Here is a 16,189-nt window from a genome sequence, read left to right on the forward strand (position 1 = left end):
TTAGCTTAAGAAAAATAAAAATATATGGGAAGCAGTCTTAGTTGTATTGCATTTTAAAAAAAATCTTCTTCATAAAGAAAATAACTCAGTGCTGTGAAATCAGATGATGAATATTCAACAAGTATTCCAAAAAACACTTCATATCTGAAATGTATTTAACATTTTAACTAAGAGGTAGAAACTTAACAAAAAAATGAGTATCAGATACTGACCTTAAAGCATCTGATCACCTCCAATCAGAACCAACAAGCCATTGCATGATAGGTTGCTAGAAAGTCATAAGCAGTAAAATAAATAGTACAGACAGTTTTTCATAGTTTATTGTAGCAGTTTCAGAGACAGACAAGTGACATGAAACTCCATGTCCATGCAGCAACAGCCAGCATTTATTGAAGGGCAGACCCTTTTATACCGGCTTCAAATTTCTGGCTCACACAGAGTTGACCGGACAAAGGTTTCAACTCCGCCCAGCTCACTCGCCAATGATGTGGGTGCATCCTTGGGTCAAAGGAACTGGCTGGAGTCCCCCCGTTTGAGCCTGAATTCAGCCAATCACTTTCATACTTGGGGACTTGTTTACTTCAACGAGCTAACAAGCCAGCTGGTCGAATAAGTATCTGTCAAGGCCAAATTGTGCAGCTACAGACCACCTATAGCTGTCACAGTTTAAATCTGAAAACTTACAGGAATGTAACTCAGTAGACTGTGATTACAGAAATTCATGCAAATATGAAATTATTTAATGCATTCCGAAAGTTGTGCTGTGATGTCTTTTCAAAACCAATAAACAGGTTTCAAAGCATGACAGGTTATGAGGCTATGAAACTGATTTACCCTGCTTGTAAAACATATCTAGCTAACAGAAGTCACACAGTCACACTCTCAGTCATGTTTTAAAACATGGTAAAGGACTTTCTGGTAAGTATATAAAACTTGGTACTAGAAGATAGTAGAAACCTTAAAGAACAGGAGTTAGTAAGCAAAAATGTAAAAATGGCTGAATAGCTTATCGGTATAATACTTAACCCAAAAGTCTGTAAATGTTCCTGAAGGAGACATACTGTTCATGATAGGTACAATGTAAATGAAACAAAAACTGTTCCAATTTAGAAATATTAATTCTTCTTCATATTAAATTACTTTGCAGTGGGATCTTAAATGGCTATCAACAATTATCCTTTCTGAAAAAAAAAAACAGTTGCAGTAATCAAACCCGAAATATTTGGGGAGGAAGGTTACCACTCTTCCATACGCATGCTACACTACAATCTACCTGAGGAAGTGACAGACCTATATTAATCTGAACTGTAAGAAATGTAACATTCAAAGTTTCCTCACATCTTAAATACAGCTAGACACCTTAAGATTAGATACACACTAGCTGATTCAAAATCCTAAGAGCCTTAGAAGACAAAAAGGAAAGTGTCTGCACCTGACTATTCCAAGTACTTTGTAATAAAGTACTTGGAAGAGTCAGGTGCAGACACAGAACGAATCATACCATTAGCTACACACAAGCCCCATGAAGTAATGAATAGCATTGTCTCCAACTCTCAGAAGTATCCTGACCTTAAGTCTACCACTCATGATATGCCATCATCGTCCCATCTCCTCTCTCAAAGTCAGACTTTGAAAAAGTGAGACTCAATCAAGACACAAAAAACGTATAATCAGCTAGCCTCCTAACTGAACTATGCAATCATCACTTGAAAATTATTACTAAACTTGTTTTCTAATGCATTAAGTGATCTGAAAATCTGGAAAGTTAGATACCTATCCTCCCTAAGGAACTTCAGAGTTGTGAGTGGTTAATTTTAAATTTATTTTAGGGAGAAAACAGAGGAAGGAAATAAGGGAACTAAGAGCCACATAAAAGAACAAACAGCTGTGAAAAACAGTATGCACAGCTAATCCTGATTTATTATTGGTAGTTAAGAATCTATTGAGCCCTCTGACTTTAGGATGTGGTTTCAAAACACAGGTTCACAGAATAAAGTCTGGGACTGGAGAGGAAAGAAAAAGAAATAGATCACTGTTAAAGCAAAAAATACACCTGTAACAGAGCTACACACTAGACAACAGTTCACAGCACATTTCTAGTTAAATGCACCATTTTCCACCTATTTTCCTTCCTATCTTCCTTCCAATGCTTGGTAAAGTACTCCTTTAAACAAAGATGTCAAAGAACATAGTTTATAAACACAGATCTATCATCACAATCATGAGTAGGAAAAGTTTAAATAAATTAAATGTATTTTGCCCTTATGATGTTTTCTTTCAAGCTTTCTAGATACCACATGCTTGCTAATGCCCCCAAAAATAGTTTAACATGTAACCGCCCACAGATAAAGAAAAATGCTTTAATTATTAGAAGTTAAGTACAAAATGGAAGTTTTCAGAAGCCTAAAGTATAAGCTGAAACCTCAAATGCAACTTTATTAGCAGTTTCTCCTGATGGCATAGGACATTTTCCCATGCTTCTTACAGGATAGCTCCCCACAGACAATCAAGGTAGTATTTCAGACTGGAACTTATACATCATATTTGGATCTGCTGTCACACTGTAAAATGGGACTTTATAGGAATTGCAGTCATCATCTCTTCTTTTCTAAAAGGGTAACAAATATTCAGAAAAAAATTCTTTCAACAACTTCATTCCTTGAGCTATTTTGAATTTAAAATGTATTTTTAAAAATCCATTGGAATATGGGGGGAGAAAATTCAGGCACTGTCAAGAAGCTGATGATGATCAATGACTGAGACAAACTCCTGTTTAGCTAATTAGAATCACTGATGAGCAATAATGATGTGAGCTAAGAATATTTGCAGACTTCTTTAGGATGAAAAATGGAGTGAAGAGAGGCTGTCAATTTGTACAAGTTCTAAGCTCCAATCAGTTTTCCCATGAGTACTACCTATTTTAAATGTTTAACACAGATGCATTTAGCTACAAAGATTATCAAGATTCAGCTTCCCACAAAAATGAAGAAACTGATAAAATATTCTTAAGCTTGACACATTTCTCTATTACAATTTTCTTCCTGTATTATGCTCTACTCAATTATACAACAAGACAATGTTCTTGATGTTTGGCGCCATTTTAATGGCTTGCCAGCAATGAGACATTAGACTTTGAGGAAACAGTTATCCATGAATGAGATATGAAAACGGCAAAAGCCTTAATATTTAAAAAACCAAAAGCCTGTTCAAGTTTCTAAACAACATCCTTCCTGAAATCTTCAGCAAAAGCAGTACGAGAAAAAAGGTAGCCTGTACTGTACCACAAGTCTTAATGAAACAAGCACTTAACCATTTGTCAAGAAAAAGTAAATTGGAATCATATACAATTATGTCACATTTACATCAATTAAATGAAAATAAATTTAATTAATAAACTGAATTCACTGTTTACATGTTTCATGGAATGCATCCTATCAGTTTTACAAATCGCTGAATTTAAAAAAAACCAACAAAACAAATTAAGAAAACCAACCAAAAAACCGCACAAACAAATCCAACAACAACAACAAAAACCACAAAACCACACAAACACCAAAACTAAACAAACAAACCCCAAACATCACAAAACCAAAATCCTATCTACAAATTTGGTCTTTTAACAGAAAGTTAAGGTTACACTGCAAACTTTGGGCAGTGTGGTAAACAGTAAAGGCTGCATTTTAACAGTGTATCTCTAACTATAATAAACTGCTTCCAGAAACAATGTGACTTTAGAAAGACATTTCATTGATTCTTAAGGGCTGCAGAACTACAAAGGCTATAAAATATCAGTTGGTGTGATGCAGCTTTAATTTGATTAATTTGATTACCATCTCCCTGTCCTCCAACTTCCAAGTATTTTACAGACTTCCATAATTCACACATTCTCTTTTTGTATTAAATAGATAATTAATCACCCGTGTGTAAAGTGAAGTTGTAGAGTACAGACTGTCAATGTTATGGTAAATATGGCACCAATACTGTAATTACTGTGTACAGTCACATCCCTGTGATTGCATAGCCATTGGTTAGTAGAAACAGAGCCTATGCCTTAATCTTCCAAGTAGAAACCTCACTGTATTTCCATGTACTAAGAATTGATTTTAAAAAAAAGCTAAATCATTTTCACTTAATCCTGAGTTAAATTTCATCTAAGAGTCTAGAAAATCCTTATACTTCATGAACCGCAATTGATAGACATAATTACTTTTTTCTTTTAATACTTATAGTTAGTACTTCTAAAAGATTCAGACAGCACGGAGCAATGAAGAATTTAAATTAATACCACATTTTTCACTTTTCTAAGTGCTTTTCTAACAGTAGTTGCTTTCTATAAAAAATTATATATACCTATTTTTGTTTCTTTACAAAAATAATTTAAGATCTAATTACAAATGTTAAATGAAATTGTTTCCTTAGTAAATTATCTATAGAGCCAGTTCTATATTACATGATATGTATCAAAATGAAAAGGCATCATTACAGAAACACAAATATTCTTGCATCTCTAACTTGATTGATTTAATTTATTAGATGATATATTAAGGAATGAGACTCTTATTTTAAGAATATGATGATGTCTTATTTTAAGCAAGATACCTAAGATACTAAGTGCATTTTACACTAAAATAGTACAAAAAAAGGTGACATTTTTGCCCAATAATTTTGCAAACATTTTTCATCTAAAATACACAAGTCTTTTACACTGTTCAAAATATCAGCACTTCAGAACAGACTGCTTTAACATCTGCACATCACCAGGGTTTCCCCCAAGGATTTTTAAATGATGCCTGCCTGTGCTGAATAAAGTGCTAACTTGCACCTTGCATTTCAAACTGTGTCCTGAGCAGCCATCCAGTTGGTACAACACCAGCTGAATTCCCAGAGGCCACTGTTCAATCAGGCTTGACTGCAATTATCATGTCAATATTTTGTGCTCCGATATGCAGATATGCACACATGCAAACTGCATAATACCTTCTTCTCCATGGAATGTTGACTTATGTTCAACGTTCTGAGAATTTTTAATGAAACAGGATATTAAACTTTCATTAACTGTAGAAAATCACAATTATTTGACCTTAGCCAGAAAGGTTGTACTCTTTATGCTCTATTATTCTGTCCACTATATTGTGTGATAGTAACTGGACAGTCCATTGTATTTTAAAATCAGAGTGACAAAATGGTAATGGCTTATATCTTGTTTACATCACTGTCCTCCTGCCATTGTGTTTCCTGTTAATTTGTAAAAGGGTCCTTTAAGAAAGCTTCTACACAATGCTTATCGTCCCTTCAAAAAGGTGTGAGGTACACATTTTTAATTTTTTCAATTAACTTAGGCATCTAAAGTGTTCATTCATACAGCACATTCACTTATTCTTTTTACATAAAAAGTACTTGCCATTTTCAGTAAATCTGCATATCAGCAGTTGGTGAAGAATCTACGTCAACCTGTTTATGTTTTCCCACAATTTGCTATTCACAGGATGCTGCAAACCACAGCAGCATCCTGTGCATAGCAAAGCTCCTGCAATTACCTTTCCAAAAATTCTTTAGTTATTTTTGATCTCTTGCTTTTCCGCATTTTTGTCCATCTCTTCACCTTTATACAAATGTAACTCCTCAGGAAGAACAACAACAAAACTCTCAATCACTGGCACTAACATTCAGGTCGCCATGTTTCTTAAGAGTGGGCTGAAATGATAAATCCGTTCTTTGCCTTTGTTAAGACCTGCAATATACAACACTTGAAATCTCAATACGGAAAAACATCTGCATAAGGCAGGCTTGCCAAAGGTAAGTATACCAGCTCACATAACACAATCCCCATGTACATCTACCACGTCTTCTATCATTGCCACAGTTTGATCGTTAATGGATCCTTCTATATCCCCCTTCCAGAAAAAAGGAAAAGAGTCAGCTAGAAGCCCTAGAGGAAAATTAGTCTGTTGACTTGTCATGCTTGCATATACTACAGAAGGAAAAGTCTTAAAGCAGAGTTCTGGAGTTTGCAAAAATATTTGAAAACCTTTCACAGTCTCATCTGAACCCAGCTCCATTTCAGTTTACACATACATTTACTTAATAAGAGCTATTTTCTAGCAATTTTTTTTTAAATCATAAAAAAATCTTTCAAAAGGCAGCAAACTAGAAATAGCATACTCTTTACATAATACTGAGATCAATAGTATTTAAAGTAGCTGGAAAGTATACTAACATGAGTAGTAGTTTTACAATGGCTTGTTTAAAATACCTGGAGGCTTTTACATATCCCAAAGGCATTTCTCATTTGCACAGTAAAGATAATTTTTTGTTTATATCTGAATATTAAATTGGGAATATAGTTACAGTTATCCAGCAAGAATTGCAAAGACTGCTGAAAAGTATAATATCATTGGTGTATTACAGGAATCAGCAGCACAGCCATAAAAAAGTACAAGCTATACTTTTACAATTTTAGGGCAGGAGAACTTCTATTTTGGGGCCATGAAAGCATTTGAAAATAACAGACAAATAACAGCAAGGTACTAGTAATTTCTCCCTATGCCCCCCAAATTAAATCTTTTATATTTTCCTGGTTTGTTTGGAAAAAGATATTATAAGGAATTTTCTAATGCTATAAATACAAATTACTCTACTGTAAAGCTACTATTGCCCACTTAATTCCTCCTAATATTTATCTTCTTTTCTTTATCACACACCTGTGGAGTAAGTTGTAAGGTTCTAAGTGAACATTTTGTCCTGCATCTTTTTATTCTCACAACTGTAATCTTGTGAAAAAAAGCCTAGCTGTCTCTTTCATCAATTTAATGACTAAAATATACCAGACAATATTGTTTGATTCTTTATATAAATATATATGATCTAGGAGGGTACACATGCCTGTGTTTTCTTAGGTTCTGTCTGCTTCTGTTACTTACCTGGCTTATATGACCTCAGGCAGTCTCAAAGATTTGGTGGGGAATGGAAGTTTCTTGGTCACGGAATTTTTGGTGGAAAGAGCACACTGAAAAATGAAGCTATGCAAACACTAGTGGTATCCATGTCACAAGAAATAAAAAAAGGTTTAAATCCATCCCATTCTTTTGTTTCTATCTCAGAATCTCATAATAAGCCTGAGTAAGACAGAAAAAGTTCTGAACTTGAATATGACTGGGTCTCTGTTGTTCCTAATACAGATGAGACAGAAAAAAAATCTGTAAGATTTATATCCTTTTTATCAGATTTTAGTGTAAATTTTCAATTTCCAGCTCATCTGAAACTCTGTATAATACAGAAAAATGGGTTGCAAGCAGCACAGATCCTCCCAAGTGGCACGCTTCACAAATCATCTTGCTTATAACAGTTATATGATCATCCCATCTTTTAAACTCTTTAAACCCATGTATTTTTCCCAGATTAACAAAGCCAGAAAATCTACTGTCCTGTAATTTTCTGGACAGCAGTAGTGGTAGATAGCAGATTCCCTTTAAAAGCAGTCAATGTACTGGAACTAAGATAAACTGATACGAGCATAAAAAAACATATTATTTACTCCTAAGGTAGGGAATAAGACAAAAACTTTTCTGAAAGGATGAGTGTGTGAAGAAGTGCAGTCATGAAACTGAAGCTACTAAGGAAATCATTATGGAGAGTAATAACTGGAAAAGTTAGGATAGAATTTACAGGGTTGAATAATTTGGTTGTTTCATGGGTAAAGTTGGGCTAGAAACTATTTCCAAAGAGGCAATTAGACCATTCTCAGGCAAAAGAGATGAAGCTACATCAATTAAAGAGAAAAATACACACTATTGCTCCATCTGTCAAATCAAAGCAACCCAAAAGTTCAAAGTTGTGATTAATAAAACTCCTATATACTGAATGGGTTTCATCCACACCTATCCCAGGGTTCTCAGGAGTAATGTTAACACCTAAAAAGATGCTGTGGAAGCAATTTCTTCTTTTTTAATTCCATAATTCAGAGAGGCATGGAGAAGCTGTGATATATGTGTATAGCCTTGAGTTCAAAAAGGTTCTAAAGCATTAGTGTAATTCTAAAGAGTAGAGGACAAAAAAACTAGACAAGCACATTATCAAAAGTATGTTGGCAGGGTTTCACATAGCAATCACCAGCCTCCAAACAGTGCAAAACACATACAAAAAATTTGAGCTTATTATCCTGCTTTTGTCCATCAAGGTGGTATATAAGAGCACTATATTCATTGTAACAATAAAGATAATACACAAAATTACCAAATTCTGTTCTAAATAAAGCATAAAATAATTTAAAGCAAGGGACATCTATCAAGCATAAAAATATTCCTAGACATGAAAAATAATAAACAAAGAAGAGAGACTTGTGCAGGCAATTCAAGTTCACAATTCAAGAACTCCAAATAATTCATTTGTTGACCATTATTTAAATGTACGCTTTCTAACATCTCTATGCTTCAATTCATCCTAACATCCTAATTATTTTTATATACAACACAAATAAAGAATGTTAATAAGCCTGAACACCTGCTTCTGCCTTCTTAAGCTTCAGGTAAAAGAATTACAATTTTCCGCATTGTTCAGTCCTCTATAAAATGTGGTTACAACAATTAAGTTTTTTAAATTTTTCAATATAATGGTGTTTATATACATGCAATGCATGTTTACCTGTATTAAATACTGTATTTATATGTTTTAAGCAGTTCTCTCATATTTTTTTTTATGTTTTATGAAGGAAGATGAATTCTACCACCAATGCCCTCATGAAAACATGACCAAATTTTATTAGGAAACAAATCATTATGGTTTTCCATTTCAACATAAATGAAGAATGCTACAAATTTGTGCATCAGTCTTCATCGTATATTAAAATTATTTCCCAAATCAAACCTGAAAACAATAGTAAGAATAGCATACTTTCTAAACAGCCAAGCTATTACTCTGTGCAGTTAGGTGTCCCAGTACAAAGCCAGCAGTTACTTGATATCATCAGTGGCAACTGTATGTGAACCCCCAATACCAGTTCTCTTTAAAATAACCTGCATGTCTTTACACCATCACTGTCTTCCTCTGGATATGAATCCTTTAGAATATTACCTCTAGTTACATGATCACAACTGTATTTTTGGACAAAAATTTTCATTGCTTTATACAAGGTAGAACAGGGGACAAAACTATAAAAACTATTGAGAGAGAAGGGATCTCAACAATACATATAAATATCTCAAAGGTGGGTGTCAGGAGGATAGGGCCAGACTCTTTTCAGTGGTGCCTCAGCATGAGGCAGAACTTCTTTATACTGAGGGTGGCAGAGCACTGGAACAGACTGCCCAGGCAGTTTGTGGGGTCTCCTTCTCTAGAGACACTCAAAACCCACCTGGACACATACCTGTATAATCTGCTCTAGGTGACTCTGCCTTGGCAGAGAGGCTGCACTAGATGATCTCCCAAGGTCCCTTCTAACCCTAACACTACCATGATTCTGTGAAATGCACTCCTAGCTAAAGAAGTTAATACTGTATTTTCACAAGTGAAAGAACATGACAGAAGAAGTCCAGGAAGGAAGGATGTGAACAACAAAACATGCCTTCTAAGATCAAAGCACTCAATGGAAACCCAAAGGAGCCAGGAACCCTCATGAATCTGTAACAAGCTTCCCAAGTAAAACTGGAATGCCATTAAAAAAAGTTAAAATCCACTATTTTTCTCTTTTTTTTGAAAATCCCCTTTTTTCATTTTAAAAGAGGGAACTCATCACACCCTAAGAAAATTAAGTGTTTCAATTCTGACAGCCAACTCATTCACATTCTCCTTATCTTCCGCCTACATAAAAATCTGAATTCATAAATATTAGTATTCCAAAACGATTACCTGCATACTGTGATAATTAACTAACATTTATAGGAATCAGATGATAGTAAGTATCATGAAGAAATCATCATCATCACTATCCTCAGAGGAATAAGCTGCAGAAATAAGATCCTGCTTGTCTGTATTAATGAAGATAGAAGCTTTTACAGTCAAGGACAAGTTCCTCCCCCAGAGGGTGGCGGAACAGGTTTCCCGGGCAAGTGGTCACAGCACCAGCCTGAGAGAGTCCAAGAAGCATTTTGACAGTGCTCTCAGGCAGATGATGCAATTCTTGATGTGTCCTGTGCAGAGCAAGGAGTGGGACTCAATGATTCCAACCTCTTCCAATGCAGCATGTTCTATGATCCTATGACAGTTATCTCTTCTATTACCAATTCTTAGCTTTTCACTTCCTCAAGAATTCAGATAAACATAATTTATATATAACTGTTACCCAACAGCTTATGACACTGGAAAATTACTAGTCATTTTCCTCCTCCTGCTCTTTCAACAGGAAAAAAAATATGGCAAGACATTTATAATTTTAATATGGTATTGAACTGCAGCACAGCAGTTTCAGTGAGAACAGATTTTAAAGTATACTTCAACTTGCACCAAAAAAAAAGAAAAACTCTGCAATGTACTCTAGGCACTCTTGATGAAATATAACAATTAAACTTTTTATTAAACTTTTTCAACAAATTTTTAGAACTCTACATAGTTCTCAATTAGAAAGATAAAGAATATGGTATCAGCAGGGGAGGTTGGTTGCTTTTTGGTTTTAGCAGCATGTTAAATCTCCAAAATCACCTTTCCACAACCAAGCTGACAGCTTGAGTAAGATCTGGTTTTGACACCTGGAGATGTTTCCAAAGAGACCACACAAATTCTTTATCAGCCTTAGAAATAGGAAAAAAAAAAGAAGAAAAAACACATTACATGTATAATGCCTTTTACAGACAGAAAAGGTTATACTGAGCATATTCAAAAGACAATTGCCAAGAAAGCCCTAATCTAGTGAGAATTCCCTGCAAGTTACTCACTGTTCCATGAAAACACAGCCGATGGCTCTCTTTAATAAAGAACGTTTTAACCATAGAGAATATTGAAGTAAAATAAACACTTACAATCAACATTAAAATAGTATGCAATGTAACATACGGCAGAAGAAATGACAGTATTCAAAAAAGGCTGCCTTTGCTGTATCTATTACTGTTACCCACACCATTTCTATTAAATACTAAGCCTAGAATACCTGCTTCAACATTAAGATTTACCACATGCAGCTCTTTATTTTAAAACATGCAGTAAAACAGTCTTCTAACACACAGGCGTCTAACCTGCAGTATATAGAAGCTTCTGAAAGAAAACTCAAGTGAGCAAGGAAACACTGTTGTTTACAAACAGACTTCAGAAAGTTTGTGAAAACTAGATGTCAGCTAAAAGCTTTCCCACATTTGTATTTTCTACTACACATTACCTGTTATTTTTCACTGGTGTCTTGTTATTTCAATACGATTTTCTTACTGGAAGCACTAATATTAGTTATTTTACAAGCTAAACCCATGTGTTGATGATATAAAAATATTAGGGGAAAACAATAAAGTCCAGCAAAAGATGAAGACCAGTAAGACAATATGTGTATATAAACCATAGTCCAGACTAGGATGAGACCTACTGAAACAGTTTAACATAAAATTAGGAACTGATAAGCTAAACCCTTAGCATAATGGCAGCTAGGCCTATTCAACAGGGAAAAATAATTAGAGTGCAGCTATGTCTACTAGTGTTTTGGAAACAGAGAATCATTTAGACTGGAAAAGACATTTATGGTCAAGGCATCCAAGCAGTAACCTAACATTGCTACAACCACCACAAATCCCTACATGCCACATCAACAGCTTTTAAATACTGCCAGGGATGGCAACACCAGCACCTCCCTGAACAGCCTGTTCCAGTGCCTGACAAGAAATTCTTTCTAATGTCAAATCTAAATGTTAAAAACCAAATTGCCAAAAAGTTCTTGTAATTCAAGACCATCATCAGCTTATGCAAAATGCACTACACCAGAAAGAGTTCATCTTTCTTAAAAGCAGAAAAATTTCAACTGTCTTTCACAGGTTGTGCACAGCTTTTAAAATGCTGACTGTGTTTCTTGAATTTTCAAACAAAATCAAACAATTACTAAAAAAATTTGTGCAAAAAGAAAAGAGGAACAAGATGTTTCTAAAACACTTGCAAAAACCACAATCCTTCTCTAATCAAATTAGGTTACTAATGTAAGCATTCTTTTCAAAACTGAAAGTGACCCTTCTGCATGCAAACAGTTAACTAAATGCATTATGGAGCACTACATTCAGTTTTAAAGAAAGGTAACACAAAAGCTGAACTACACACCAGATAATTAGTAACTCAAATGACTTTGCATCAGTATCCAAGTCTTTGTTCAGTACAAGTGCTAAAAATAGGTTAACTTTCAGCTCAGAATAAAGTTAAAAGATAAACACTAAGAACCATATTAATTGGGTTACTAAGTAAAAAAATAAAGCACAGCCCCTAATTTCATGCTATTACCTTACACATTTAGTATACTGAACTTCTATGTATCAGTGGGAAAGACTGTAAAAAGAGTGCACTTGTTTCATGTCCTCAGAATAAAAGACATCATCTCCCAAAAATGCCTTGCCAGGCCACCTGAAGAGTTACAATGCGTGTAGACTGTGAACCAGGCATGACCTACTGCTTCTTCTCAGGCAGAAACAGAATTAAAAATAAAAATGTTTTTCAGATTTGGACAACTGCAGCAGACTTCCAAAAAGCATTAGGATCCACACAGAAGCTGGATTCAGAGTAATTTTAACATCTAAAAAAGTTTTGCGCTTACATTGGTAAGTCGGGGGGAAAGCAAACAAAACAAACACACAAAAAACAAGCCACAAAGCAAGACTAAACTTCTCTAAACAATAGCAAATAAAATATGGTTTTGTTTTAATTATTTCAAAGGACATTAAATCAGTAATCCTTCCAGCCTAAATGACACTATTTTCACAGAATCAATTAGGCTGGAAGCAACCTCTGAGATCAAGTCCAACCTGTGACCAAACACTGTGTCAGGTGGTCCATGGCACTGAATGCCACATCCAGTCTTTCCTTAAACACCCCCAGGGACAGTGACTTCACCACCTCCTTGGGCAGCCCATTCCAATGACCAGTCACTCTTTCTGTGAAGAAATTCTTCCTAATGTCCAACCTACACCTCTCTCCTGGCACCACTTAAGCCTGTGTCATCTTGTCCTGTCACTGGCTGTCTGTGAGAAGAAACTGACCCCCACCTGGCTACAGCCTTCTTTCAGGCAGTCATAGAGTGATAAGGTCACCTCTCAGTCTGCTTTTCTCTGAGCTAAACAACCTCAGCCACTCCTCACAGGACTTGCATTCTAGACCCTTCACCAGCCTTGCTGCCTTTCATCATAAGGAAATCTTTGAATCATAATAACAGGAATAAACCACTGTATCTACTCCAATTTTAGAAAAATTTTAATTCAAACTGCTCAACTGATCAGAAATATGGAGAGTAGAAATTACATAATAATAGTGTTTGAGCATTTTTATACCCTTAATATAGAATTCACTGTGTATTTCATACTAAACTACCATAAATCACTAAGAAATCAGTCTAAAGGCCACAAAATCATTACAGCAGACAGAAGACCCAATAGAACAAAATGCTAATAGTACTCTACCTGAAAACACTCAAAAATCTTAAATCAAGCAAACAATCAAAAGTTTCTTATGCTGATTGATGACTTCATGACCTATGTTTAGTTAATTTTATTTACCTATTTAAAGTCTTGGATCTGCTAATGAGCATGCTTCCTTAACTTTCCCCTTTACTGCCCTGAACATAAACCACAGAGGTAGCTGTTGGGTTTTCTGTTTATTTTTTTATATATTAGAAGAGCTGAGACCCTTAGGCTTCCATATGAATCTAAAAAGCACTATCAAACACCATGAGACTCCCTACAAGCAGAGGTGTCTGCTTTTTGTCCTGCCATGCAGATACATATTTCTGGTCCCAGCTGGGTAATAGTTTGAGGCAATCCAAGAACGTGGAATAGCGCACAACTTTCAGATGAATACTTCTGAGCACAGCTTTCCTCAATTACAAAATAAAAGCAAAAAAAATGGAAAACCACAGCAACAGGTATTGAATTGTTCCTAATGAACAAATATGTACTATATATATGTACAATAAGAGGGAAGTCTTCACATTCCTCCCATAGTTTTTGCTCAGTATACAGCATGTACTGAGCCTCTGACAACTGAATTTCCACATAAACTTTCCAATATCTCCCTTTGGTAATATAAATACAAAATATGAAATTTCAACAAACATTCCTAATGAGAACACAAACACTCAGGTATAAACTATCTCTTTTAACTAAACAAGCAGTTTGATTTAACCTGTAACTATGCCACAAACAGGCTACTTTAAGTTGTCCAAAGAAGAGTAAAATTGGCCACAAGTTTGTACTCACATCAGTGAAATTGCCACTCCTCACATAACTCTTCCCTCTGTGCTAAAAGAACAGTAGATGAAACAACATTAAAAAACTCATCCTAATTGTAAATTTAAAAAATCTTCTTTGCAAAAAGGAATATTGAATGACCACTAAACAAACTTCAAAGAAACAGCTACACAGAACAGGCTAAAAGGTGTCCATTAAACGATAAACAAATAACAACAAATGCAACCACAAAACACAACCCAAAACCTTCACAAATCCTATGGAAGTAAGTGAAAAGTTATTGGAATTTCCAAAACTGCAAAACAATAATATTTCAATATATGTTGTTTATTTTTGATGATGACACACTGATATTTAAAGTTACTACTGCAATTTATGAATGAGCACACACAGAGAAATGCTGCAATTACATCAACAGATATGCGAAATTAAATCATCATATGCCTTTCACTATGCACCCAATATGTACTTTAACTTCTCTAAATGCATATAAAACTAAGCAATGTCCTGCCTAAGTGTACTCCTGCCAAAAAAGTAAGGATGTAAATGCATCTTCAAATATTACCAGTAAAGAAAAAAACCAAATCAAACAAAAAAACCCACAACTTCATCCAAAGTTAAAAATATGAGAACATTATTTCACAAAAGGAAAGTTTACACAGCAATGTACAAAATTTATCATTAAGACAACAAAGTATTACAAAAATATTAGTCAAAGAATGTTGAGTTACCATATGTGGATTTCTTTTCTTTAACATACCAAACATTTTAATGGTTATTGCATTTAAATCTCAGTAATATGATTAATTAAGCATTTTGTATAATGGAATAAGTATGAGTTAGAAATTGTTAAGGTTTAAGACGAAAAGAAGTTTAAACAGCTTTTTTAAGCTCTTGGCAGAATTCATGGACTTGGTAAACCTTTTCCCTGCATGGCCCTGGGAGCCAAACAATTTCTATGGAAAAAAGACTGCTTACTTAGACTGTTTGAAGCTGGCATAGAAAAACACTGCAGCTGTCAAGGCCTGGGATGTATCAATCTTCAGCTTACCCAAAGAACATTGAGACTACTCAAGTGCACATTAACAACTCAAGAGGTCAGCAAGAGTGTACCTTGGACAGCTGAGATTTTATATAAAGGCAGAATACAGATGCCATTTGAAAGCTAGCAAAAATTACTCATTACTTAGAACATATCTAATGTCAGATAAAGATGCTCACCCTGCAATCAAGTTTGCATGCAAGAACAAAAATACTCTGAAAAAAGAAAAGAGCACATTGTGTATTCCCTGAAAAGTGACATTTTTGCCCTCAGCCTACAGTTAAAGTGATTGTAGTTCATCATATTGAAAGATAAAAAGAAATGCAGGCTACCTTAGGCTTTAAATGTGTTCTTTGCCAAGTAAACTGGATTTTTTCTGATTTTTAACAAGAGAAAGCTCAGAAACACTGACAAAAGATAAGCCACTAACAGACATTATAAGGCATAACTAGCTACAGCACGAGTATTTGCTTTCAAGTGAAACTGCAAATTTATAAAGCACCAGCAGAAATCAAAAATCTAAGAATGCCTCTGACTTACAAGCAGGAAAAAACAAATATCCTTATTCAAAACGTTTTATCTTCCTTTTGGAAGTGAATTCCAAGCATAACTATTTCACTGGCTATTTGGTATCATAAATACCTAAAACTGTATCAATATTGCAGTTATTTGTCTAATGGAAACTTGGATCCATAGAATCTTTTGAATATTTTTATACAGCTTTATCAAGGAGAATTAGATGGCATCTTTTTTTTAAAGTAATTATACTGAATTTACTAAAGCAAAACTTTCAAAT

The 16,189-nt window shown here is 34.7% G+C and overlaps 1 protein-coding gene across 1 annotated transcript in view; it reads right to left on the reverse strand.

Moving 5' to 3' along the window:
- CNTLN (centlein) overlaps positions 1-16,189 on the reverse strand; it is a 176,997-nt gene that overhangs the window by 149,237 nt on the left and 11,571 nt on the right. Inside the window, 1 exon segment of the mRNA XM_066569755.1 lies at positions 10,633-10,721. Within this exon segment, the coding sequence (XP_066425852.1) occupies positions 10,633-10,721 (89 nt within the window).

The sequence above is a fragment of the Molothrus aeneus genome, chromosome Z (assembly GCF_037042795.1).
Source record: "Molothrus aeneus isolate 106 chromosome Z, BPBGC_Maene_1.0, whole genome shotgun sequence".
In the NCBI taxonomy this organism is placed as follows: Eukaryota; Metazoa; Chordata; class Aves; order Passeriformes; family Icteridae; genus Molothrus; species Molothrus aeneus.